This window comes from Paramormyrops kingsleyae, chromosome 13 (assembly GCF_048594095.1).
Source record: "Paramormyrops kingsleyae isolate MSU_618 chromosome 13, PKINGS_0.4, whole genome shotgun sequence".
NCBI classification, from domain to species: domain Eukaryota; kingdom Metazoa; phylum Chordata; class Actinopteri; order Osteoglossiformes; family Mormyridae; genus Paramormyrops; species Paramormyrops kingsleyae.
In genome coordinates this window covers 6,058,795-6,084,671 of record NC_132809.1, presented here as the reverse complement: position 1 = coordinate 6,084,671, position 25,877 = coordinate 6,058,795, and the positions used below count along the sequence as shown (strand labels likewise).

Below are 25,877 nucleotides of genomic sequence, written 5' to 3'. Positions count from 1 at the left end.
CTTTTCAAAACTTCCATTGTCAGAAGTATTAAAGTTTTTTAAATTAGGTTAAATAGGCAAAAAAGCAAATCATGTCATCTTTCTTTGTTTTATCTGCATGGGGGGCGTATAGCACCACTCTCAGCTGAAGACCACTATTCACGTTCTAAATAGGCTGGGTTTGAACTGACGACTGTATGATTACGGGCATACAGGTTTAGCCCACTGAGCCAAGAACACAGATATGAGAGTTTCTGCTGAAAGTAAGTAAGTGAGTAAGTAAAATTTATTTAACACACATTTAAACAGCTGTTGCTGACCAAAGTGCTGTACATCAATAAAAAATAAAAATAAAATAAAAAGTTGCAAAAAAAAGGCTAATTAAACAAATAAATGCATGGTAAGACAAGCAGAACAGGTCATACAAGAAAAGACAGACTAGGACACAGGAAATGAGAGAATTAGGGCTATAGGAAAGCCTGTGAATAGAGGTGAGATTTTAATCTAGATTTAAAGACGGGGACAGAGGCGGCACATCTAATGTCTGAGGGTAACTGGTTCCATAGGCGAGGAGCAGCCACAGCAAAGGCCCTATCACCTTTCTGTTTCAGACGTGACCGTGGCACATGTAGAAGTCCTGTGTTAGAGGACCTAAGAGACCTAGGGACTAAATACGGCTGGAGAAGGTCAGTAATGTAAACAGGGCCCTGCCTATTTAAAACTTTGAAAACAATGAGTAAAACTTTAAACAGAATTCTAAAATGGATGGGGAGCCAATGCAAGGAAGCCAAAACAGGGGTGATATGTTCCCGCTTCCTTGTTCCAGTCAACATTCTTGCTGCTGCATTTTGGACTAACTGCAGACGCGTCAATGAAGATAAGGGGAGGGAATAGAATAGAGGGAATTGCAGTAAACTAGCTGAGATGTAATGAAGGCATGGATTACTTTTTCCAGGTCATTATAACATAGAAATGATTTGATATGGGAGATGATTCGTAATTGATAAAAACTGTTTTTGACAACAGAGCTTATCTGTCTGTCAAGACAGAGCCCTGAGTCCAGAATGACCCCTAAGTTTCTGGCATGGGATTTAACATATGGGGTAAGGTGACCTAATCTGTCAGCCACAGTGTTAAATGATTTAGGAGAACCAAAGATAATGACTTCAGTTTTATCACTGTTTAACTGGAGATAGTTATTTGACATCCAAACTTTAATGTGTTCAAGACAGTCCAGCAGAGGTTGAACCGAATCAGTGGATTTTAGTGGAAGGTACAATTGAGAGTCATCTGCATAAAAATGAAAAGAGATATTATATTTTCTAATGATGTCACCAAGGGGAAGCATGTACAAGCAGAAAAGCACTGGGCCCAAGATGGACCCCTGGTGGACCCCATAGGTGACAGGAGCGATGAGGAAAACTGGTCAATGGACACAGAAAATGTCCTCTGTTTAAAATAAGAGCTGAACCAGTGAAGTGCTGTCCCCTTGATGCCTACCCAATGTTCTAAGCGAGCGAGAAGAATAGTATGATCCACAGTGTCAAAGGCAGCACTAAGGTCCAATAAAATCAGGACTGCATTATCACCTGAATCTAAGGTGAGCAGTAGATCATTAGTCACCTTGAGTAAGGCTGTTTCTGTACTGTGAAGGGCTCTAAAACCAGATTGAAAGGGGTCCAGAATGTAATGCATGTTTAAAAAGGGGAGCAACTGAGAGAGAACAGCTTTTTCAAGCACCTTAGAAAGAAAGGGAAGCTTGGAGATGGGGCGGTAATTTTGTAGGCAATTAACATCAAGATTATGTTTTTTAAGCAGGGGTTGGACAACCGCATGCTTAAAACATACAGGGACGATGCCAGATACAAGGCATGAATTAATAATCATCTGAATACTGGGGCCAATTGTATCAAATGCATCCTTGATTATATTGGAAGGAACAGCATCATGGGGGGATGAAGTAGGTTTCATAGGCTTCACTAAATCACTAAGCTCAACAAGGGACAAAGGTTGAAATTGGTGGAGTGAGGCAGTTACACCAAGGCCACCTTGAAGATTAGCAGATGAAGGGAGAGGGAACTGTGATCTGATGTTGTCCATTTTGCTAATGAAAAACTTCAAGAATTTCTCACAAACATCAGTGGAGGCTTCAATATCTGGGGAAACTGGGGGCTTGACAACTGAGTTTATGGTACTAAACAAAACCTTGGGCCTGTCAGAATGTTTGCTAATTAAGTCAGAGAGGTGTTTTGCCCTGGCTTTTTTGGCTGCAATTTGGAAAGTTGCCAATAACTTTTTCAAAACTTCAACAAACATGAATATTAAAATCACCCAGAAGCAACAGGCGGTCATGTACTGTAACAAGATGTGAGAGAAGTTCAGAAAATTCAGTTATAAAGTTCTTGTCTAGCTTGGGGGACCTATAAATCAATGCACAGACCAGTGGGGTCGAGGCAGATTCCACTTTTACACATTGCAGTTCGAACAAAGGATAATTCGAAACAGGCAGTTTTTGTATTTTAAAATGATTCTGAAAAACAAGAGCCACTCCGCCACCTCTTCCAAGACGCCTCGGGGTGCTAATGAATGAACAGTCATTTGGACAGAGTTCGCCAAAGACGGATGACTCACCAACTCCCGTGCCAATCCACGTCTCGGTTAAAAACAGTAAATCCAGATCGCGTCGGGAGAAAAAGTCATTTAAAATATAGGTCTTATTTGACACGGACCTGCTGTTAACCAAGGCCACCTTTGCCGTGGAGTGAGCCGCAACCTGGCAGCATCACGAGAATTCCAGTGGGCGGATATTCAGGTGATTCACTCCGCCACTTCAGATGCACAGTATCGGCGCAGCAGTGCAGTCGAACAGTGGGGTCCTGTGCAGAGCAGCGGAAAGGTCTACGTGACATGAGTATCTCAGGTCCCAAGAGCGCCGCACCACGTAGAGATCTCCACGCGCTGGACAGACCACAGACAGTCGCCATGGCCAGGGCTGTGCAGGAGAACCGATTACTTCTCTTCTGATCTTAACTCGGAGGCCTCCACATTTATCCCTCCGTCTACGTCGTTTCTTGCAGTGAGAGGTGCAGCAAGGTAGCCGACGAATACACTCGACAACGGAGTGAATGAACGGGGGGTGGCAACTGCTATGTGGGACAGGATACCCACTAGAGGGCACCAAGGAATAATTGAGATCCAGTAAAACCTGCCGATCATAAATCCATGGAGAAGCATCTGAGCGGTGCCAGATCAGTGCAAATAGAAGCACAAGGAGCCAAAACACAGATCAGACAGGTAAGAACTGACGGGGCTGACGGCTGGCCGACCAACACACTGGCGCCATCTTGGCCAATCCCCAGCTTGGTAAAGGTTGTGAGGTGGCAACACTGACGCAAAGCTTCAGCAGCAGAGACGTATCCGCGTGCCATTTTGTAGCTGTGTAAAACACTACCCAGAAATGTGCTCTTGTTTATTTCAATCACAATGGGCATATTCACATATTTATTTACCCAATACTAACTGTCGGATTATCATGTTATTATCATGCGAATAGCGCGATTTGCAAGTGGGTGGGCGATCAGAGCTGCTTCGAGACGCAGACGCTTAAGTCAGTCACTCTTGTTATTGCTATTCGTATCACGAAGCTGTAAAAATACACTGCTCAAAAAAATTAAAGGAATGCTTTGAAAACACATCAGATCTCAACGGGGGAAAAAATCATGCTGTATATCTATACTGATATGGACTGGGTAATGTGTTAGGAACGAAAGGATCCCACATTGTTTGATGGAAATGAAAATGATAAACCTACAGAGGGCTGAATTCAAAGACACCCCAAAAATCAAAGTGAAAAAATGATCCAGTAGGCTGGTCCATTTTGCTGAAATTTCATTGCAGCAACTCAAAATCGTACTCAGTAGTTTGTATGGCCCCCACGTGCTTGTAGGCATGCCTGATAATGTCGGGGCATGCTCCTAATGAGACGAGGGATGGTGTCCTGGGGGATCTCGTCCCAGATCTGAACCAGGGCATCACTGAGCTCCTGCACAGTGATGGTGCAACCTGGTGGCGTCAGATGAACTGAAACATAATGTCCCAGAGGTGTTCCATTGGACTTAGGTCAGGCGAGCATGGGGGCCAGTCAATGGTATCCATTCCTTCATCCTCCAGGAACTGCCTGCATACTCACGCCACATGAGGCCAGTCATTGTCGTGCACCAGGAGGAACCCAGGACCCACTGCACCAGCGTAGGGTCTGACAATGGGTCCAAGGATTTCATCCTGATACCTAATGGCAGTCAAGGTGTCGTTGTCTAGCCTGTAGAGGTCTGTGTGTCCCTCCATGGATATGCCACCCCAGACCATCACTGACCCACCACCAAAATGGTCTTGCTGAACAATGTCACAGGCAGCATAATGTTCTCCACAGCTTCTCCAGACCCTTTCACTTCTGTCACATGTCCTCAGGGTGAACCTGCTCTCATCTGTGAAAAGCACAGGGCGCCAATGGTGGACCTGCCAATTCTGGTATTCTATGGCAAATGCCCATCGAGCTCCACGGTCCTGGGCAGTGAACACAGGGCCCACTAGAGTATGTCGGGCCCTCAGGCCACCCTCATAAAGTCTGTTTCTGATTGTTTGCTCAGAGACATGCACACCAGTGACCTGCTGGAGGTCATTATGTAGGGTTCTGGCAGTGCTCTTCCTGTTCCTCCTTGCACAAAGAAGCAGATACTGGTCCTACTTAAGGGTTAACCCCCTGGGGCCTGAGGCCTCTTTTCCACTTTCGAGGTAGTCTGACATGCCTTGACATTTTAAAATATTTCACCTATCTAAAAAACATTTATCCCAAAGTGATACATTTGCTTTTATTCAGCAAAAACTCAGCACCAATAATCTGAGACCTCTTAGAATGTTATTATTCTATTTTTTGTTAAAATCAACTTTAAACATATACTTTTCAAAAACCTATTTTCAGACATGCTGAGAAATTGTAAAAAATCACATTATAGACATTTCTAGGTAAGACTTTTGAAAACTTATAGACACAGGGGTTGGCTACACATAGGTGAAAGTGACATTCTGAAATTTTATGTAGTTTGATTACTAAAGTGTTAGTACCTTAGAGTGACACTCTTTTTCTCAAAGTCAGTGGCCTTCAAAATGAATATTGATGAGATAGGTGTCCTCACACCTGTAGTAGTTTGCATGCTGTCAATGGCCCATCAGTCTGGAATGTCACTGCACCCCACACCCATCACTTTGGAAAGGCAGTTTGAAACGCAAGAAAAGTAGCAACAATAAAATCCCTTTCACAGTTTATTGGTAGATGGAATGAAAAATGAAAAACTGTCACTATATAAATATAGAAAGCGATAAATATGATGCAGTGACTATTATTAACGCTCTGGGGACGAGGGCATCGTCGACCGCGTATCTTTCTCGTGTATTTCAGTTTATATCTCGCTGAAATCATTATGTAAAATCATGAAAAAAACACTGACTAAATCTGTTATCTGTCTTCTTTTCAAAACTTCCATTGTCAGAAGTATTAAAGTTTTTAAAATTAGGTTAAATAGGCAAAAAAGCAAATCGTGTCACCTTTCTTTGTTTTACTTGTATCGCGAGCGTTTAGGACCGCTCTCAGCGGAAGATCGCTATTCACGTTCTAAATACGCTGCGTTTGAATCGGCGACCACGTGATTGCAGGCACACAGGCTTAGCCCACTGAGCCATGAACGCAGGTATGAGCTTCGCTGCTGAAAGTGGCAACACTGGCGCAAAGCTTCAGCGGCAGAGACGTATCCGTGTGCTATATTGTAGCCGATCAGTGTAAACACTACCCAGACATGTGCTCTTGTTTATTTCGGTCACAATGGGCGTATTCACATATTTCTTTACCCAATACTAACTGTCGGATTATCATGTTATTATCATGCGAATAGCGCGATTTGCAAGTGGGTGGGCGATCAGAGCCGCTTCAAGACGCAGACGCTTAAGTCAGTCACTCTTGTTCTTTCAATTCGTATCACGAAGCTGTAAAAATATATTTAGTTTCTACCTATATATATTTGAAAAGTAGACCGTCCAAGGTTTCTGAGAGTATTTTTAAAATGTGTATATGACAAAAAATCGCGGAGTTATTTAAACGGTTTTGCGAAATTTCTGTCAGATCCCGCCGGCGGGACCGCCGACCCCAGGGGGTTAAATGGCAATCTCGTTTCTATTTTGCGGTCCGGCTCGTTTTCGGTTGTCGGAGCAGCCCGTCTATATTTAATTGTCTGGCTTCTGCCTTATCCTGGATTTTGCTGCATAAGGCACAGATCACGTTTGCTGCATAAGGCACAGATCACCTCCTTGATGATTTTCTTGTGATCGATCCACCTTCCTCAAAACCCGGCACCTCACTGTCCAAATTAAAACTTACGTTTTCCGAATTAGGCATCCCTTTATCGGAGGAAAAAAACCATCCGCTCACTTCCCTGGAATTTTTGGGTATCATGCTTGACAGCATTGAAATGAAAGCTTCTCTACCACTAGACAAATTGAACCGCATTCGCGAAATCTGCCACTCATTCCTGCACTCTTCCTCGGTCTCCAAACGCGAATTGCTTTCCCTTTTGGGGCACTTAAACTTCGCCATGCGCATCATCCCGCAGGGTCGCTCATTTATATTGCGTCTACTCGATCTGGCTAAATTGGTTTCGAAGTTGCACGACATGCTTATTTTAAACGACGGCTGTCTTTTTGACCTTAAATTCTGGATCGCATTTCTCGATCACTGGAATGGCATTTCGTTTTTTTACAATAAAATTACAGATACGTCTCACTCTCTATGTTTTTACACGGACGCCGCACCCTCTGTCGGTTTCGGCGGTTATTATCGAGGCTCCTGGTTCGCGTCGCGTTGGCCCGCAGATTTTGTAACTTTATATCCCATGCCAGCGTCCTCTGCCATCCATGAACTGTATCCCATTGTAGTCGCTTGTGCTATATGGGGAAAAGAATGGTCCCGTAGGAGGATAAAAGTGTTGTGCGATAATGAAGCTGTTGTTTCCATAATTAATAAGGGTCGCTCTAAGGTCATCTCCTTTATGCCCCTTGTACGACGTCTTACTTGGCTCTCACTCTCGCATAACTTTATTCTTACGGCCGAATACATTCCGGGTTTTAAGAATCAAATAGCTGACTCCCTGTCGCGTTTCCGTTTTCAGGAATTCCGTCGGTTGTGCCCAGGCGCCAACACCCTTCCAGATTCATGCCCCTCTCTTTCAGACCTCATACTAATTTAAACCCGCAATACATTCACCTACTGAACTCAACCACTAGGTACATCAGATTAGGTCTCTCTGCTTCTACCCTAAAATCTTACAACTCCGCCTGGAAGGCTTTTACTTCTTTCTGCCGCACCTTTGGCCTACCCGCACTCCCTCTTTCCTCATCTGTTGTTTGCACCTTTCTTACTTACTCTTTTGAGCACAAATGCCTTAGTCCGGCGTCAATTCACGGTTTGGTGGCAGGTATTCAATTCCACGCCCGATGCTCCAACCCTTCTTTACCCAGTCTGTTTTAAAACCCCTCTGTTCGTCTCTTACTAAGAGGCTTTAAGAAATCTTCTCCCACTCCCATTGATAAAAGACTTCCTATCACTTTGGGTATTTTAAAATCTATGATCACCGTTCTTCGTCATGGATGTTTTTCACTCTTCACTGACACTCTGCTAGAAGCTGTTTTTCTTCTTGCTTTTTATGGTCTTATGCGACCCGGGGACCCGGGGAAATGCGACCCAGGTATGAGCTTCGCTGCTGAAAGTGGCAACACTGGCGCAAAGCTTCAGCGGCAGAGACGTATCCGTGTGCTATATTGTAGCCGATCAGTGTAAACACTACCCAGACATGTGCTCTTGTTTATTTCAGTCACAATGGGCGTATTCACATATTTCTTTACCCAATACTAACTGTCGGATTATCATGTTATTATCATGCGAATAGCGCGATTTGCAAGTGGGTGGGCGATCAGAGCCGCTTCGAGACGCAGACGCTTAAGCCAGTCACTCTTGTTCTTTCAATTCGTATCACGAAGCTGTAAAAATATATTTAGTTTCTACCCATATATATTTGAAAAGTAGACCATCCAAGGTTTCTGAGAGTATTTTTAAAATGTGTATATGGCAAAAACTCGCGGAGTTTCTGTCAGATCCCGCCGGCGGGACCGCCGACCCCAAGGGGTTAAGGACCTTCTACGGCCCTGTCCATCTCTCCTAGAGTAATCTCCTGGAATGTCCTCCATGGCCTTGAGACTGGGCTGGGAGACACAGTAAACCTTCTGGCAATGGCACATATTGATGCACCATCCTGGAGGAGTTGGACTACCTGTGCAACCTCTGTAGGGTCCAGGTATCAGCTCATGCTACCAGTAGTGACACTGACTGTAGCCAAATGCAAAATTAGTGAAAAAAAACTGTCAGAAAAGATGAGGAGGGAAAAATGTCAGTGGCCTCCACCTGTTAAACCACTACTGTTTTGGGGGTCATCTCATTGTTGCCCCTCTAGTGCACCTGTTGTTAACTTCTTTAACCCTATGGAGTGAACCAGGGGCCCCTTGCATGGGGGGGGCATTTCTTCCCTCTTTGGAATAATTACCTTATAACTTCAGATATAAAAGTCACAGACACATGCCTGATACCTAAAATCAAAGTTGACCCCTTTACAATTGATTGTAGGAAGTTCAATAACGAAATGAATAACCTGTGTATAATTTATGGACATGCGAATATAACAAAAACAGTTGGAAAAATACAAAATCTTTCTTTGTGTCTTGGATTTTTGTAAATATTTCAAAAACTACATGATGGAATAGGTCCAATTTTAAAAATCTGGTTCCCAAACTTGTTTTCTACATGTGTGCCCAATTTCATATCATTTGATGCAGCCCAACAGCTTTTACGGAGGAAAGAGCAAATGGTGCAACTGGGAGACTTTCCTATCCAAAACCTAACCTAAACTAATCTGAAACCTATCCAAAATGGCAATAGTGTAACTAGCAGTGTTTTTTGGGGTAGCAACTTTCTTTCTAAATGCATTACCACTTATAGGTCATAAGTAACAATTTGTCACACATCATCACCACACATTTGTAGGAAAATCTATATTTTATTCACACGACTTGTGCCAAACCTATCCAAAACCTATCCAAACTGGCCACAGTGTAACTAGTAGTGTTTTTTGGGGTAGCGTCTTTCTTTCGAAGTGCATTACCACTTATGGGTCATAAGTAACATTTTGTCACACAACATCACCACACATTTGTAGGAAAATCTATATTTTATTCACACGACTTGTGCCAAACCTATCCAAAACCTATCCAAAATGGCCGCAGTGTAACTAGCAGTGTTTTGGGATAGCGTCTTTCTTTCTAAATGCATTACCACTTATGGGTCATAAGAAACATTTTGTTTCTAACCCTAACCCTGTGCCCAAACAAAGCCCGACAAGTGCCCCGCATAACTTTGCCCAAAAAAAGCAGACAAGTGCCCCGCATAACTTTGCCCAAACAAAGTCGACAAGTACCGTACATAATGTTGCCCAAACAAAGCCGACAAGTACTATACATAACTTTGCTCAAACAAGGCCGACAAGTGCCCCGCATAACTTTGCCCAAACAAAGCCCCGCGTAACTTTGCCCAAGTGAAAGCCAAAAGCGCTGCATTATTTTGCACACTTCAAAGCTTGACAAAGGCGATGCGGAACTTTTCCCAATGTACCACAATACAAGTGTTACCAAAGCAAATGTTAATTGTAATTTGCTGAATCACGGAATTATAAAAATCATAGAATAAAAGAGTAAAATGTAAACTGTAAATAAATGTACTTATGTCGAGCGTTGCATCCTCTCCGCGCAAAAAAGCGTCCTCCTCCATCGAATCAATGGATAAAAGCGACACTTTCTTCCCCCGAACCACTCTTCAAAATCATCTTCTGTGCTTTCTCAACAGTGAAAGTCATCCGAGCCATTTTTCTTCAGTCAAAAAAGTTGTTGTCCGAAAATAACTGGGTAAACTCACGGAGACTACGTGCGCAATGTGTACTCGAGACACTCCCACAAATACTGCACCTGCAGATAATAAGTTGCGCATTCATGTCCCCAGCGTGAAAAACAATGCCCAATCAGCACATCCCATACCATTTTGCAAACCTTAGACACACCTCTATTGGATGAAGCAAATGACACTGTAATTTGATGTTCATGTAAAAAGTTTATTATGGTGAAACATAACCATGGGCAAAGGTTCAGTGCGTAAAAAATAATGTGCTAGCAGGGAAGCAGAGCATATATCTGAAAAAATACTTGACAATGAAGGATTACAGTGATTGATTTATGTACATAAGAGATCAAGCTTTCAAACAAGGGTAACTTTGTCATTTTATTCATTGGTTTTCTTCTAAAACTCCGAAGATAAAAAACATCGCACGAATGTACAGAATGCCGACTGACATTTTTCCGCGATGAGTGAGCAAGCTATTTGAGAGCATTACAGTCATATTTATGGAAAAATGCATGTTTTGTCTTAATACTGTGACGATTTATGAAGTATTGGCCGTGAAAGAAATAGTTTGAAGTGCTTAGTTTTCATTTTATTAACACTTATATTTTACTTCCTGACACTCGACCCGTTTAAAGATGGCTGCCATGGTCATTTTATTTTTACTTGTTACAAAAAAACCATGGCACAAAAATTGCGCAACTTTCTACAGATATTATCTGAAAGGTTTTTTTGTAAGTGTAACAAGCCGTTTTTGGTTGATTTGATACATTTGTTTCTTTTATTGAACGTCATTTTTTTTTGTTATTGAAAATTTGGACGTATGCGTCCGAACCACTAGGCGGCGACAGTGAAAGAGTTAACACCAAAGCAGCTGAAACCGATGAACAACCCCCATTGCTACTTAAGGGACTAGATCAATATCCCAGAAGTTAAATTGACTCGATGCTATGCTCTGATTAAAAAGTGTTCCTTTAATTTTTTTGAGCAGTGTATATTTAGTTTCTACCTACACTCACCTAAAGGAATATTCTGTTTACTCTATTCTGTTTACGCCAAATTCTGACTCTACCATTTGAATGTCTCAACAGAAATCGAGACTCATCAGACCAGGCAACATTTTTCCAGTCTTCAACTGTCCAATTTTGGTGAGCTCGTGCAAATTGTAGCCTCTTTTTCCTATTTGTAGTGGAGATGAGTGGTACCCGGTGGGGTCTTCTGCTGTTGTAGCCCATCCGCCTCACGGTTGTGCGTTTTGTGGCTTCACAAATGCTTTGCTGCATACCTCGGTTGTAACGAGTGGTTATTTCAGCCAAAGTTGCTCTTCTATCAGCTTGAATCAGTCGGACCATTCTCCTCTGACCTCTAGCATCAACAAGGCATTTTCGCCCACAGGACTGCCGCATACTGGATGTTTTTCCCTTTGCACACCATTCTTTGTAAACCCTAGAAATGGTTGTGCGTGAAAATCCCAGTAACTGAGCAGATTGTGAAATACTCAGACCGGCCCGTCTGGCACCAACAACTATGCCACGCTCAAAATTGCTTAAATCACCTTTCTTTCCCATTCTGACATTCAGTTTGGAGTTCAGGAGATTGTCTTGACCAGGACCACACCCCTAAATGCATTGAAGCAACTGCCATGTGATTGGTTGATTAGATAATTGCATTAATGAGAAATTGAACAGGTTCCTAATAATCCTTTAGGTGAGTGTATATATATATATATATTTTTATTTCTTTTCTTCAAACATTATGCAGACAATGTAAATGCTATATGATCTTACACCACAGTTAAGACTTGCACAGGTGTGTGTGTGTGTGTGTGTGTGTGGGGGGGGGGGGGGGTGCGTTCTTTATTCTGCCCTAGAACCTGAGAAAAAGACAGGTGGAATGTAGGCATCATTCAGGCACCCGGGATCAATTTAAAGGTTGTACAAATAAGGCCCAGTGCATAAGGTGCTGGTTTGGGTTCTGGAGCATCTGTTGGAAAGTTAACGAGCTGTGATCTTGTTTCCCCTCCCCGGCTGACGTCACCTCTATTTGGAGAAAATGAGCAGACAGAGACGTTCAGGTTAGCCACAGTCTTAATCTGCGGTTTCCGCCTCTGCGCATACGTTTCTCCATAGCCTGGCGTCCTCTAGTGGAAGGGAGCAAACTGACTCCAATATCATTAGTGTCACACCCACGAGGGCAGGACCGAGCACCGGCAGGCAATCGGTAGCTAATTTCTCCACTTCTTAAAGCTGTCGATGACCAGGCTCATTGCGAAGTATTGTTGCCATTGTTCGAATGTGCCATACTAAGCGATTCTATGTCTCTTGTATTCCCCGAATGCCCTGCCTGCTGTGTCCTGCCCTGCCCTGCTATTTCATCTGACCTGCCTGTCTCGCCTGTTCCATCCACCCGCCTTCTCCTACCTGCCTGCTCCCTCCTGCCCTGCTCCTCCATCGGCTTCGTGTGTCCCTTCCCCTCGTCGTCTTGTCCTGTCACTGCGTGTAGGACTGACTTCTCTGGACATCGACACTTTGCCTGCTCTACAACCACGATCTCGCCTGCTCCCTCTAACTTTAATTGCTGCCTGTTGGAGTAACCTGTTGCATACTGCATTCCGGGGTCTGTCACAACTGCCACAGAATACTTCGCCTCAGAATGGATCCCGCGGAGTCGCAACGCCTTCAGCAGCAGATTGACCAGCTAACCACGCTTGTCACCCAGCTCCTGGAAACGCAAGCTAACCGTACTCAGCTGCCTGACTCGCCTCCTCGAGCGTCCGCCTCTGTTCTGGTTGCCTTACCAGAAAAATATGACGGCAACCCTGATCACTGCAAAGCCTTTCTGTTGCAGTGTGGGTTATATATAGAAGATCACCCGGATCGCTTTGTGGAAGAGACGGCTCGCATCCGTTTTGTCATCTCCCTGCTTACCGAACAAGCACGCGACTGGGCAACTGTACTCTGGGCAGATGACAGCCCGCTCCTGGATTCCGCCTAGGATTTCCAGTCGGCATTTAAAGCGATCTTCGATCACCCCGCTGTGGGACGCAGCTTGGGGGAACGACATGTAGATCTCAAGCAGGGCTCCAGAACCATTGCAGAATTCTCCCTGGAATTCCGCACCATCGCTGCTGGACTGTGCTGGCCAGAGGACTGCTTAAGGATCCTTTATCAACGCGCTTTAAACCCGGAAATACAAGACGAGCTCATGTCCCGGGGCGGATCTCTGTCATTTGAGGATTTCATCAGCTTGTCCGTTACATTGGATAACATCCTTCGAGAACGTTGTCGGCGACGAACTCGCCTGCCTGCAGTAACCCCTGCAGCCGCGTGTAGGAATTGAACAGCTCAAATGGGGGTGGTTTTCCACCAATGTTCAGGGGAATTGATTATGAATTAATTAATGATTAATTCATCCACAATTAAATAGGGAATATTAGGTTTGAGTTGTTGTTCCGATATCACAGTCTTTATATTAGTCCCACTTGGTAAAGAGCTGGATGATTTAAGTCCAGAATGTGAATGGAATTCATTCGTTGGTATCACTACTCAGTCTAAGATAACTGCCCGTCCACCGGGTTAGCTTCTCTCTGTAACCTAGCGACTCAGCTCTTGGCCAAAGAGAGAGTCTCGCGATACTTGAGGACGCGAGTGGGACTTCAAAGCTCAGTAACGGGATTCAGACCAATAAAGTGACTTATTGTAAGCACAGAGAGGGAGATTTAAAATGTGAACAGCATGCGTTTATTCTAATACTACACTAAAACAGGACAAACATTAAACATAACATAATACATACAAACACAATAACGAAATTACGGAAAATGGATTTACAGTAGGAAACAGTGATCAGCTTTGATTAAATACTGTTCTGCAACGGCAAGCCTAGGATCTAAACAGGCAACCCAGATTTCAGTGTAAATCAGCCGGTACTAGTTGCCTATGAGAGAGTTGACGGTGAGTTTACGTGATTGCTCAGCTTTATCTTTTGTTGAAACTCGCGGCGAAGAGGCTTCGTAGTTTCGATGGTAGATTTAATCTTCTCCGCGCGTAGTTTCTCCCGCAGTCTTGGATTGGAGGCTTCGCGTTTTCTTCTTTTCTTTTTGATGTTTTCTCCTCCTTCTCCTTTTTTGATTCTCTGGGTGTGAGGTTTTTATGCCCCATGGGTCCCATGAATATTCATGACCCAGGGTCCAACTCATACCCAATGAGAATTGGTACCTGGATCCGAGGGGCCGGTTGCAGGCTCCCCGAATGTCCCCATAGATTTATGGTGGTCTTTGGCCAACTTTTGTGCTGATTTTAATTAAGTAATTTAGCTTTGGATAGGTTCAATTGTGTAATAATCCGTCCCCGGATTCACATTCGGACATAATTTAGGATGACATTGATACCAAACATGATATTCCACCTTTGATCCAAACCTTTGCTAATTTTCATTGATTGATTTATAATTCCTCTTATGAGGTGCATGCTTATTATTGCCATCAATGTACAGAATACATGGCTAGGTGGCATATCTCACAGCTGTGACTAGTTCAGGTATATTTTACTGAAGCTGTACCCCATTGCATAGAGTGTGTCCTAATTAAGGATGGCTTGGGTAACTTTCTTTACTTCAGTAAAAGAACAGGGTTGATTATACATTGCCAACTTATAAAATGTAGCAAATCGGGCTATTAAAAAAAAGGGTTCAGTACACAAGTTTTCACATACATTGCATAGTCTCTTTCAGACAAAGGGAGGCAGGAAAAGAGCGCGAATCTCTGATTTACGACTGTAAGGCATAGATAAGCAACCGCATTTCTACCCCTTCCCCCCCCCTTTTGGTGAGGGGTGGGGGCCTTCCTTAGTTCTATTAACTAAATAACTATGTGCTCAAACATTTCTACCTACTTGGTTACACCACTTAAACTCATTTCCCCTATTCTCTGAGAGAGGTGTGAGCACGTGGTTGGATAACCCCAGTGTTTACCTATCTGTGCATATTAATATATATATATATATAATTGTCCAAGTGGTGAAGATACAACGGGACATTCATAAGAGGAATAGAAGACAATGGTGACTGACACATACACATCCACCAAGTTTACAGTAATGAAGCCAAATAATAGTGAGGATAACACACAATCAAATACACAATAGATGGCATATGATTTTAGCTTTGTCCCACTCCAGAGAGATGCAGGATCTCCCCCCCTTTCCACTATCTGGGTCCTCCGTTTGAGGGCCATAAACATTGGAATGCGGGCTTCGGCTTCCTGGAGAGGGGCCCTGGGTCAAAGAGGTACGGAGGGAGATCTTGACATGGCCGACTCACTCCCTCAGCGGCCATAAAATACTGGCTGCGGGGCCTGCGTGATCCTACATGCGGAAGATCACCCCGAACCCATGCAGCTGGGACGATCACCGCTCACTGAGACAGAAAGGCGCCGACGCTCCAGGGACATTCCCTTCATACCTGTCCCATTCGTCCCCCTCATCTGGGAACCTCCACTAAGGTAAGCCTCTTTGTTTTCCTGGGTGCTTCCCAAGCTCAACTAACTGTACCAGTAGATATAACGTTTGCTGGGGAACAGAGGTCTACCCAAGCTCTCCTAGATTCAGGGGTAGCTGGAAACTTCATAGATCAGGCTCTAGCACAGAGATTACAGCTTCCTTTACAGGCTCTCTGTAATCCCATTTCAGTGTTAGGGGTGAGTGGTACCCCTCTACAGGGGGGTAAAATCACCCATCGGACGGTCCCTGTTGTTCTCCGGGTAGGCATTTTTCATGTGGAGACTCTAACCTTCTTGGTTCTACCCAGAAACAAGGACCCTATTATCCTACGTCTCCCATGGTTGCAGGAACACAACCCACAAATCCACTGGACCTCGGGTGAGCTCGCTTCCTGGTCGACGTGGTGTTTTTCTCACTGTATCCTGTTGCGCTTCCTTGGTGGAAAGCCCTGAACCGGAGGATCTCTCCATCATCCCGGCTGAATACACAGATTTCCATGACGTTTTCAGTAAGTCACTCACCTTCCAACTCCCCCCTCACCGAGATTGCGCCATCGACCTCCAGGAGGGGGCGCCACTTCCTAAGGGTCGGATCCACCCCCTCTCCATCACCGAGGAACCAGCCATGGAGGACTATATACGAGAAGGACTGAAGCAAGGTATCATCCGTCCGTCGACCTCCCCTAGGACGGCTTGTTTATTCTTTGTGAAGAAGAAGGATGGGGGGCTGCGTCCATGTATTGATTATAGGGCCCTTAAGGCTATCACAATTAAGCGACGGGAACCTTTACCCTTAATCCCTTCTGCACTGGAGCAGCTCCGTGAAGCGAAGATCTTCACTAAACTAGATCTCCGTAGTGCGTATAACCTGGTACATGTCCGTCAAGGAGATGAATGGAAAACCTCCTTTACAACTCACACAGGTCAATATGAATATCTGGTTATGCCTTATGTTTTGGCTAATAGCCCATCAATCTTCCAGGCATTTATGTATGCTGTCTTTTGAGACATGGTGAATCAGTTTGTCATCGTGTATATAGATGATATTTTGATCTACTCGTCTTCCCTCTCCCAGCATATAAACCCTGTTCGTCAGGTTCTTCAGCGGCTTCGCTAATACCGGCTGTTCGTGAAGGGGGAGAAGAGTGAGTTTTATCGAAATCAGGTACAGTTCTTAGGGTGATCTGGCCGGGGGCTGTAGTGATGGATGAACGTAAGGTGGTCGCCATCCAAGAATGGTTGCGGCCTCGCACCATCAAAGAACTGCAACGGTTTCTGGGATTCGCCAATTTCTACCGCCGGTTCATAAGGTCTTTCAACCGGATTGCCGCGGCTCTCACCTCCCTTACCCGCGGAAAGGGTACTCGTCTCCAGTGGAATCCTGAGGCTGACATCAGCTTCCAGAAGCTGAAGCAGGCCTTCTGTTCGGGTCCTGTCCTCCACCAACCACGTCCAGAGGACCTCTTTGAAGTGGAGGTCGACGCATCGGAGGCTGTAGTTGGAGCCGTGCTCATACAGAGAGACCCGGTAACTGGTCGCCGACATCCTTGCACCTATTACTCCAAAAAACTTACCTCAGCAGAATGTAATTACGACATGGGAGACCGGGAGCTTCTAGCTATCAAACTGTCGTTGGAGTAGTGGAGACACTGATTAGAGGGGCCTAAACGCCCTTTCCAGGTCTTCACCGACCACCATAATCTTGAATACATACAGAGGGAAAAAAGGCTTAACCCCAGACAGGCCCGGTGGGCCATGTTTTTTGCCCGTTTTCATTTTATAGTCACCTACCTCACAGGATCAAAAAATGTGAAGGTGGATACCCTTTCCCGGCAGTACGAAACCCCAGCGGCAGTAGATCGAACCTCCTCCATCCTGGCCCCATCTTGCTTCGTGGCCTCCATCTCATGGTCCCTAGAAGAGACCCTGCGCACTGCGAATGAGCATTCCATTCCTCCTATTGGCTGCCCCCCAGGCAGACTGTATGTACCTGGGCCGTAATAAGGTGGGTGCATACATCTCGCAGTACAGGACTCCCGGGGGCCGCCACTACCATCCGGCTGGTGGCACGAAAATACTGGTGGCCCGGATGGAGGTGGAACAATATGTGGCCTCGTGTCCGGAATGTGCTCAACTCAAGCTTTCACACCAACCACCCGCTGGGTTGCTTCATCCTCTACCAATCCCTTCGCGACCCTGGTCACACATTGCCATGGATTTTATAACCAACCTTCCCGTCTCGAAGGGGAACACCATAATTCTCACCATTGTGGATCGCTTCTTGATGATGTGCCGACTCATCGCTCTGCCTAAACTGCCCAACGCGGCGGACCTAGCCGAGTTGTTAATCACCTGGTTGTTTAGGTATTACGGGTTACCGGAGGATGTGGTTTCAGACCGAGGTCCCCTGTTTTTTTCTCAGGTGTTTTGTGCATTCTGTGGTAAATTGAACATCTCCCTCAGTCTGACCTCCGCCTACCATCCCCAATCTAAGGACTAATCAGGAGGTCTCCAAAGCTCTGTGGTTGCTTTGTAAAGACAGACCCACCGAGTGGGCTACCCACTTTCTGTGGGCAGAATATGGTTTGAACAACCAAGTCAATCCTGCAACTAACCTCTCGCCTTTTCAGTATGTGTTAGGTTATCACTCACAGTTCTTCCCCTGGGACCCACGAGCAACGTTCCTTGAGTGGATGATTGGTTCCAGGGAGCCCGGGACACGTGGCGTCGAACACAGCAAGCCCTCTCCAGACAATCCTCTAAACAAAAGGCCCAAGCTGACAAACATCGACGTGCTGCTCTCCCCTATCATGTGGGACAAATGGTATGGCTTTCTACCTGTAATCTGAAGCTCCCAGCCTGCCGTAAATTGTCAGCCCGTTATATTGGACCTTTCTGGATTGGGAAACCCGACTCCTTCCGGTTACAGCTGCCCAAGATATACCGAATATGTCCCACCTTCCATGCTTCTCTCCTAAAACCGGTGCGGTACGGCCCGGCACATCCCTCAACTACAGTGGCGATACCTCCTACATGCACCTTGCAAGACGGCTCCCAAATATACCAGGTCCGTGCCCTCCTGGACTCCCGATGCAGGGCCGGACAACTGCAATACCTGGTAGATTGGGATGGGTTTGGTCCTGAAGAGCGCTCCTGGGTGCTCGCGGCGGACGTTCTGGACCTCACGCTGATCGCTGATTTCCACGCTGCCCATCCGTCCAAACCCGCGCCCTGGCCACGGGGTCGTCTGCGTCGCCACTCTCGGCCTCTGGGAGGCGGCCGTCAGAGGGGGGATATTGGGAATCCCAAGGCGTTCCCAGGTCAGCCGAGAGACATAGTCCCCCCAGCGTGTTCTGGGTCTTCCCCGGGGCCTCCTCCCAGTGGGACATGCCCGGAACACCTCACCAGGGAGGCGTCCAGGAGGCATCCTAATCAGATGCCCGAGCCACCTCATCTGGCTCCTCTCGATGCGGAGGAGCAGCGGCTCTACTCTGAGTCCCTCCCGAATGACCGAGCTCCTTACCCTATCTCTAAGGGAGAGCCCAGCCACCCTGCGGAGGAAACTCATTTTCATCTTTCGAGATCTAAATAAATCTTTTAAAAATTCTACAAGCTTTTATGTTTGTTTATTTTTACTACTTTAAGAAATTATTTTTCTGCTATAAGCCTTAACCGTTTACAATCGCAGTAATCTATGACTGGAGCATCCTCCCATATGCATCTAAAAATACTTAGGGGCCAAACTTCTGCCAGGTCCTCTTTTTCTATAGTGGAATAGTTCAGTTGGTAGGCATTATATTTTTTTGAAAAGAAACAAACAGGTCAATCTATGTGCTGGTAGTCCACCTGCAGCAACATGGCCCCAGCTCCTACTTTGCTGGCATCCATCGGGACCTTAAATGGCTGATCTGCTTTACGGGCTGCTAGCACACTAAGCTTAGTAGTGCTTTGTGGTCAAAGGCACTTTGACACAAGGGGAACTAAAGAAACAATCTGGTTAAGTCAGTCTTTTATTGGCACAACTAAGGAAGAGTTCTTTTTACAGAAGCTCCGGTACTAACTGGCTATTTCCAAGAAACACAAGAGTTCCTTTTTTGTGGTGAGTGGAGAGGACTGATATATCACTCCTATTTTCATGCACAGGGATCGTCCCTTGTCCGACCACCTATCCCAGATAATTAACTCACACTTGGCGAGGTTCATGGTAAGGTTAGCTTCAGCAAGCTGAAGGAACAGAGCTCAAATGCAATGCAAGTATTACGGCAGCACCTTCCAACTCAATCACGTTTAGGATGGGACGTCAGCAAACAACCTGAGAAACTTTCTTATGAGAACAATGAACTCCCGTTGCTTATCAGCAGGCAAGTGGCTTACCGTAACAGGCAGATTGTTGAGAAATTCTGACTTACGCAGCTAAGACCACTGAACCCTGTTGTTGGTATACTCTTCTGGTTGCCATGCCTGGAAGACGGCAACATGGACTCTACATGCTCCGTGCTCGGATAAAATCGGACGTATGATGCAAAGGCGGAGGAGGACCATCGTCCTAGGAGTTTCAATATTGATGGTGGAACTCCCTGATGAGATGCAGCGGAAGCCGCTCCAATCCAAAAGGAGTGCCCAGAATAATGAGTGTGAGGGATCCCACAAATAAATGAGAGTCTTTAGATGAGAGGTGAACTAGGGGTAAGACATGGGTGTGCCGTTAGTAGTTAGGAAGAGTGAGTCTGAGGGAGTTAAACGAGGCCTTAGCCGAAGATATTTCATCATGGATTCAAAGGAACAATACGAAGTATTGTTGCGTGCAATGTAGAGCGTAGACCCAGCACCACCTGAATTTGATTTGGTACTGCTTAGAAAGATAGAAAAGAATGAGGCTGAAAAAGAAATATCGGAGATGCGAAGGGTCTGATTAGGGAGAGATTTGACGTAGGTGAATTCCCCGGGCCGCATAAGACCGTAAAAAGCAAGAAGAAAAGCAGTTTCCAGCAGAGTGTCAGTGAAGAGAGAAAAACATCCGCGACAGAGAACGGTGATCATTGATTTTAAAATACCCAAAGTGATGGGAAGTCTTTTATTGACGGAAGTGGGAGAAGATTTCTTAAAGCCTCTGAGTAAGAGACGAACAAAGGGATTAGAAAACAGACTGGGTAAGGAAGGGTTAGTACATCTGGCGTGAAATTGAATACCTGCCACCAAACCGTGAATTGACACCAGACTAAGGCGTTTGTGCTCAAAAGAGTAAGTAAGAAAAGTGCAAACAACAGATGAGGAAAGAGGGAGTACAGGTAGGACAAAGGTGTGGCAGAAAGAAGTGAAAGCTCTCCAGGCAGAGTCATAAGATTTTAAGGTAGAAGCAGAGAGACCTAATCTAATGTACTTAGTGGTTGAGTTAAGTAGGTGCATGAATTGTGGGTTTAAATTAATATGAGGTCCGAATGAGCAGGGCATTGATCTGGAAGAGTGTTGGTGCCTGAAAATGGAAACGTGACAGGGAGTCAGCTATTTGATTCTTAAAACCTGGAATGTATTCGGCCATAAGAATAAAGTTATGAGAGAGAGAGAGCCAAATAAGACGCCGTACAAGGGGCATAAAGGAGATGAGTTTGGAGCGAACCTTATTAATTATAGACACAACAGCTTCATTATCACAGAACACTTTTATCCTTCTACGGGACCATTCTTTTCCTCATATAGCACAAGCGACTACAACACATAAAGTCAGCAATGAAATGCTCGTTTAAAAAGGTGGGTCTTTAGGCCACATTTAAAAGTCAAATTTGGGGTGGAAAGGGAGAGGGAGGACGCTGGCGTGTTTTGTCGCCGCTTCCCTTTTATGCTTTTATGCTTCCCTTTTATGCTTTTATGCTTTTTGTTTTATGCTTTACGCTCTCCCCTAGGTAGTTTGACTGCTACCTAGTTGTTTTATGGTTTGTAATCTACAAACTACAAGCCATTATTTATTGAACTGAACTGGCTCTGTCGAGCTCCATGTAGCCCCCGATCTTCACCGCAGTCGATTCCCGTACCTCGTAAGCCGACTTCCACTCACCATCTGGCGTTCTCAACATCTGTCTGCCTGACTCTCGGCCACTCGATGACGGGAAAGAAGCTGCTGGGCTGTGGCTACAAGTTTTTCTGCTGCGGGTTTGTCCTGGTCTCCATTACCTTTCTGGCTTTCTCATCCAGTCGCCGGCGGACCTCTTCAGCGGCTGGCGGCATGACGCTCACGTACACCGCCGCACAGCTACTTAGCCTCGATACATACACTCGCCCAGTGTGTATGTCCACCATCGGGGAACATGGACTTCTACGCCGACCTCGTTACATCCATAGAAGCTCCCGGAGAAAATTCATCTATCATCGTCACTCCAACCACTGTGCTCCATATCCACGCTTCGCTTCGAAAATCCCGGCTCTCTGGTCAGTAACCGGCGCACATTGGCGACGTCATCAGAACACTGTCGCGCTTGATACATGTAACACGGCGGAGTGTGGGTTTCGCGGAGCGGACTGGACTGTACTGCGCCCCCTACAGAGACATGTTGTTCCTCCAATGGTCAAAATTGAACTATTCAATACACAGTCCATGTCAAAAAAGGCATCCTCTTTACAGGAGCATATCCTTGAAAATGGATTAGATCTCCTGTGCCTTACGGAAACATGGCATGAGCCAGAAGTGTTTTATACCTTAAATGAATCCTGCCCCCCTGGCTACTCTTACTTTGAGAAGGCACGCAGCACTGGTCGTGGTGGTGGCCTTGCTGCAATACATAGTCAGGACTTGGAGCTATCTTCCATTCCACTACCTGTACTCTCAACATTTGAATGCCTTGCATTCAAATGCAAGCCTCCTTTATCTTTAACATTTCTTCTTGTTTATCGCCCTCCAAAACCCAACTCAGCTTTCCTCCTGGAGTTTCAGGACCTTCTCAGCACACTCTACACAACCTCTGCCAACATTATGATACTCGGTGACTTTAACATTCATGTTGACACCCCCTCCTGCCACTCTGCTGCTGAGTTCCTCCATCTACTCGACTCTTTAAATCTGCAGCAACATGTTGATGCCCCCACTCACTCCAAGGGACACACACTTGACCTGGTAATATCAAGCTATGTTCCCATTAAAAAGTTACAGGTACGTGATCTAGGGCTGTCGGACCACAAAGCCATCTACATGGAGCTGCCTTTCTCCTACTCATCACACTGTAAACCGGAGCGGCAAATCAACTTTAGGTCTATTAAAAACATTGACCCTGACGCCCTAGCTCTAGACCTGCAACACATATCCTGTGACCCTACCACTTTTTCCTCAGTTACTGAAACAGTGGATTTTTACAATCATTCTCTGTCCAGCCTCCTAGACCACCATGCCCCCATCAGAACCCGCACGGTGACCTTCGCACGTTCAGCCCCCTGGTACACCAGTGAGCTGCGGAGGATGAAATCTGCTGGACGTATCCTTGAACGGTGCTTCAAGGCTTCTGGACTCACCGTTCATATGCAGGCCTATAGGGAACATCAAAAGGCCTATGCCAAATCCCTCAAAGATGCACGGTCCCGGTTTTATTCCAGTATCATCAACAGCAACCCTAGGAACTCGAGACAACTTTTTTCCACCATTAATCACCTTCTCCAGCCACAAACGACCTCTCCCTCGGATGCCACTGTGGAAAATTGCAATAACTTCATGAACTTCTTCAGAGATAAAATAATAACCATCCGCTCCCTTCTCTCCAGTCCTCCTAGCCCATCAGCCACTTTCACCACTTTATCTGAGTCACTGCCGGGACCTTCCAGACCTCTCAGACACTTCTCCACCGTTACTCTGCAAGAGGTTGAGGCAATCATCACTAAGATGAAACCATCCACTTGCGTGTTGGACCCCCTCCCCACAGTTCTGGTAAAATCCCATCTTGCAATCCTCAGCCCCCTCATTACCCAAGTGATAAACCTTTCCCTTCAAGCTGGTCATGTTCCACCAGCACTCAAAAATGCTGTCATTAGGCCACTTCTTAAAAAACACACACTAGATCCTGATCAATTTATTAACTACAGACCCATATCTAACCTCCCATTTCTCTCAAAGGTGCTGGAAAAAGTAGTGGCTTCCCAACTTCATAACCATCTGAAACTAAATAGTTTATATGAAACATTTCAGTCTGGTTTCCGTCAGGGCCACAGCACGGAAACAGCGCTGGTTAGAGTGACCAATGACCTGCTCATGACAGCTGACGCTGGTTCCCCATCCATTCTCATTCTTCTGGATCTGTCCGCCGCTTTTGACACCGTCGACCACAATATCCTATTGCACCGCCTTCATACCACCTTCGGCCTCTCCAACTCCGTCTACGACTGGTTCTCTTCCTTTCTCTCGGGAAGAACTGAGTACGTTGCCCTGGGGAAAGCCAAATCAGATACCCACATTGTCACCTGTGGGGTTCCCCAGGGCTCGGTACTAGGACCTACTCTTTTCACCCTTTATCTGCTCCCTCTTGGTCGTGTTATCAGCACACATGGACTATCATTCCACTGCTACGCTGACGACACACAGCTTTACTTAAAAATGGATTTTAATCACCCCAACCACTCTGCACTTTCGTATTCTGCCGCTCTCACCACCTGCCTGGAGGACATAAAGGCGTGGATGAAGCTCAACTTTTTGCAGCTAAACAGCTCCAAAACTGAGGCCATCCTAGTCGGCACTCCACACCAAGTTTCCACTACCACCATCACCAGCATCTCTTTTTCAGATCAGGACATTCCATTATCTTCATTTGTCACCAACCTCGGTGTAAAAATGGACCCCCATCTCACCTACGATACTCACATCCAACAGCTGTGCAAAGCCTCTTTTTACCACCTCAGGAACATCGCCAAACTCCGTCCATTACTCACCCTGGCAGATGCAGAAAAGCTGGTGCACGCCTTTGTCTCCTCCAGGCTGGACTATTGCAATGCGCTCCTCATCGGGATCCCTAGCAAGAGCATTCAAAAACTTCAATACGTGCAGAACAGCGCTGCTAGGATCCTGATGAGGGTGCGAAAATTCAACCACATCACTCCCATTCTTAAAACACTCCATTGGCTCCCTGTTTCACTCCGCATAGAGTATAAGGTCTCCCTCCTCACCCACCAATGTCTCCACGGAACTGCTCCTACATACCTCAAAGATCTCCTCACTCCTCAGACATCCGTGCGTTCCCTCCGCTCCTCCTCCACCTTCCTTCTTAAAACCCAAAGGACAAAACTGCGCACAATGGGGGATCGGGCCTTTTGCTCTGCGGCCCCTCGTCTTTGGAATGCCCTCCCAGACCATCTGAGGGCACCACAGAATGTAGCCACTTTTAAATGTGGCCTAAAGACCCACCTTTTTAAACGAGCATTTCATTGCTGACTTTATGTGTTTTTATGTGCTGATTTTACTTTGTAGCACTTTGAGATTTGTTTTAATGAAAAGTGCGTTAGAAATAAAATTTATTATTATTTATTATTATTACAATAGGGTACAGTTCATGGATGGCTGAGGACGCTAGCATGGGATGTAAAGCCACAAAATCTGCGGGCCAACGCGACGCAAACCAAGAGCCTCGATAATATCTGCCGAAACCGACAGATGGTGCGGCATCTGTGTAGAAACATAGAGAGTAGGACATTTCTGTAAATGTATTGTAAAAAAATGAAATGCCATTCCAATGATCAAGAAACGCGAACCAAAATATAAGGTCAGAAAAACAGCCGTCATCTAAAATAAGCATATCATGCAACTTGGAAACCGATTTAGATAGATCAAGTAGACAACAAATAACAACAAATTTATTTTTGTATAGCGCATTATCACAACATTACATTGTCTCAAAGCGATTTACAGCATCCCCACCCAAAGCCTCCAGTGAGTAAGCCATAGGCGACAATGGCAAGGAAAAACTCCCTAGAAGGAAGAAACCTTGGGAGGGACCAGACTCAAAGGGGGAGCCCATCCTCCAGGGGCCGGCAGGGAGAGTGAAATACAGTTAACTCTCTGGGGTCGAGTATGTCGTCGCGACATCGCGTACTTTTCGCGTCTATTTCAGTTTATATCTCGCTGAAATCTTAATGTAGAATCGTGAAAAAAACGCTGAATCCGTAATCTGTCTTCTTTTCAAAACGTCCATTGTCGGAAGTATTAAAGTTTTTTTAATTAGGTTAAATCGGCAGAAAAGTAAACCATGTCATCTTACTTTGTTTTACCTGCATCGGGGGCGTGTAGTGCCGCTCTCACCTGAAGATCGCTATTCACATTATAAATAGCCGCATTAGCGCGTATTCAAATCGCATTCGCATGGTAATTTGATTAACAGCGCAACAGTGAAACGC

The 25,877-nt window shown here is 45.5% G+C and overlaps 1 protein-coding gene across 1 annotated transcript; it reads left to right on the top strand.

Annotated features, from left to right (window-relative positions):
* Positions 1-21,765: 21,765 nt before the first annotated feature.
* LOC140578142 (uncharacterized) lies at positions 21,766-24,983 on the top strand. The gene has a single exon (XM_072698087.1). The coding sequence runs from the start codon at positions 21,802-21,804 to the stop codon at positions 24,916-24,918; it is 3,117 nt and encodes a 1,038-aa protein (XP_072554188.1). The 5' UTR covers positions 21,766-21,801; the 3' UTR covers positions 24,919-24,983.
* Positions 24,984-25,877: the final 894 nt, after the last annotated feature.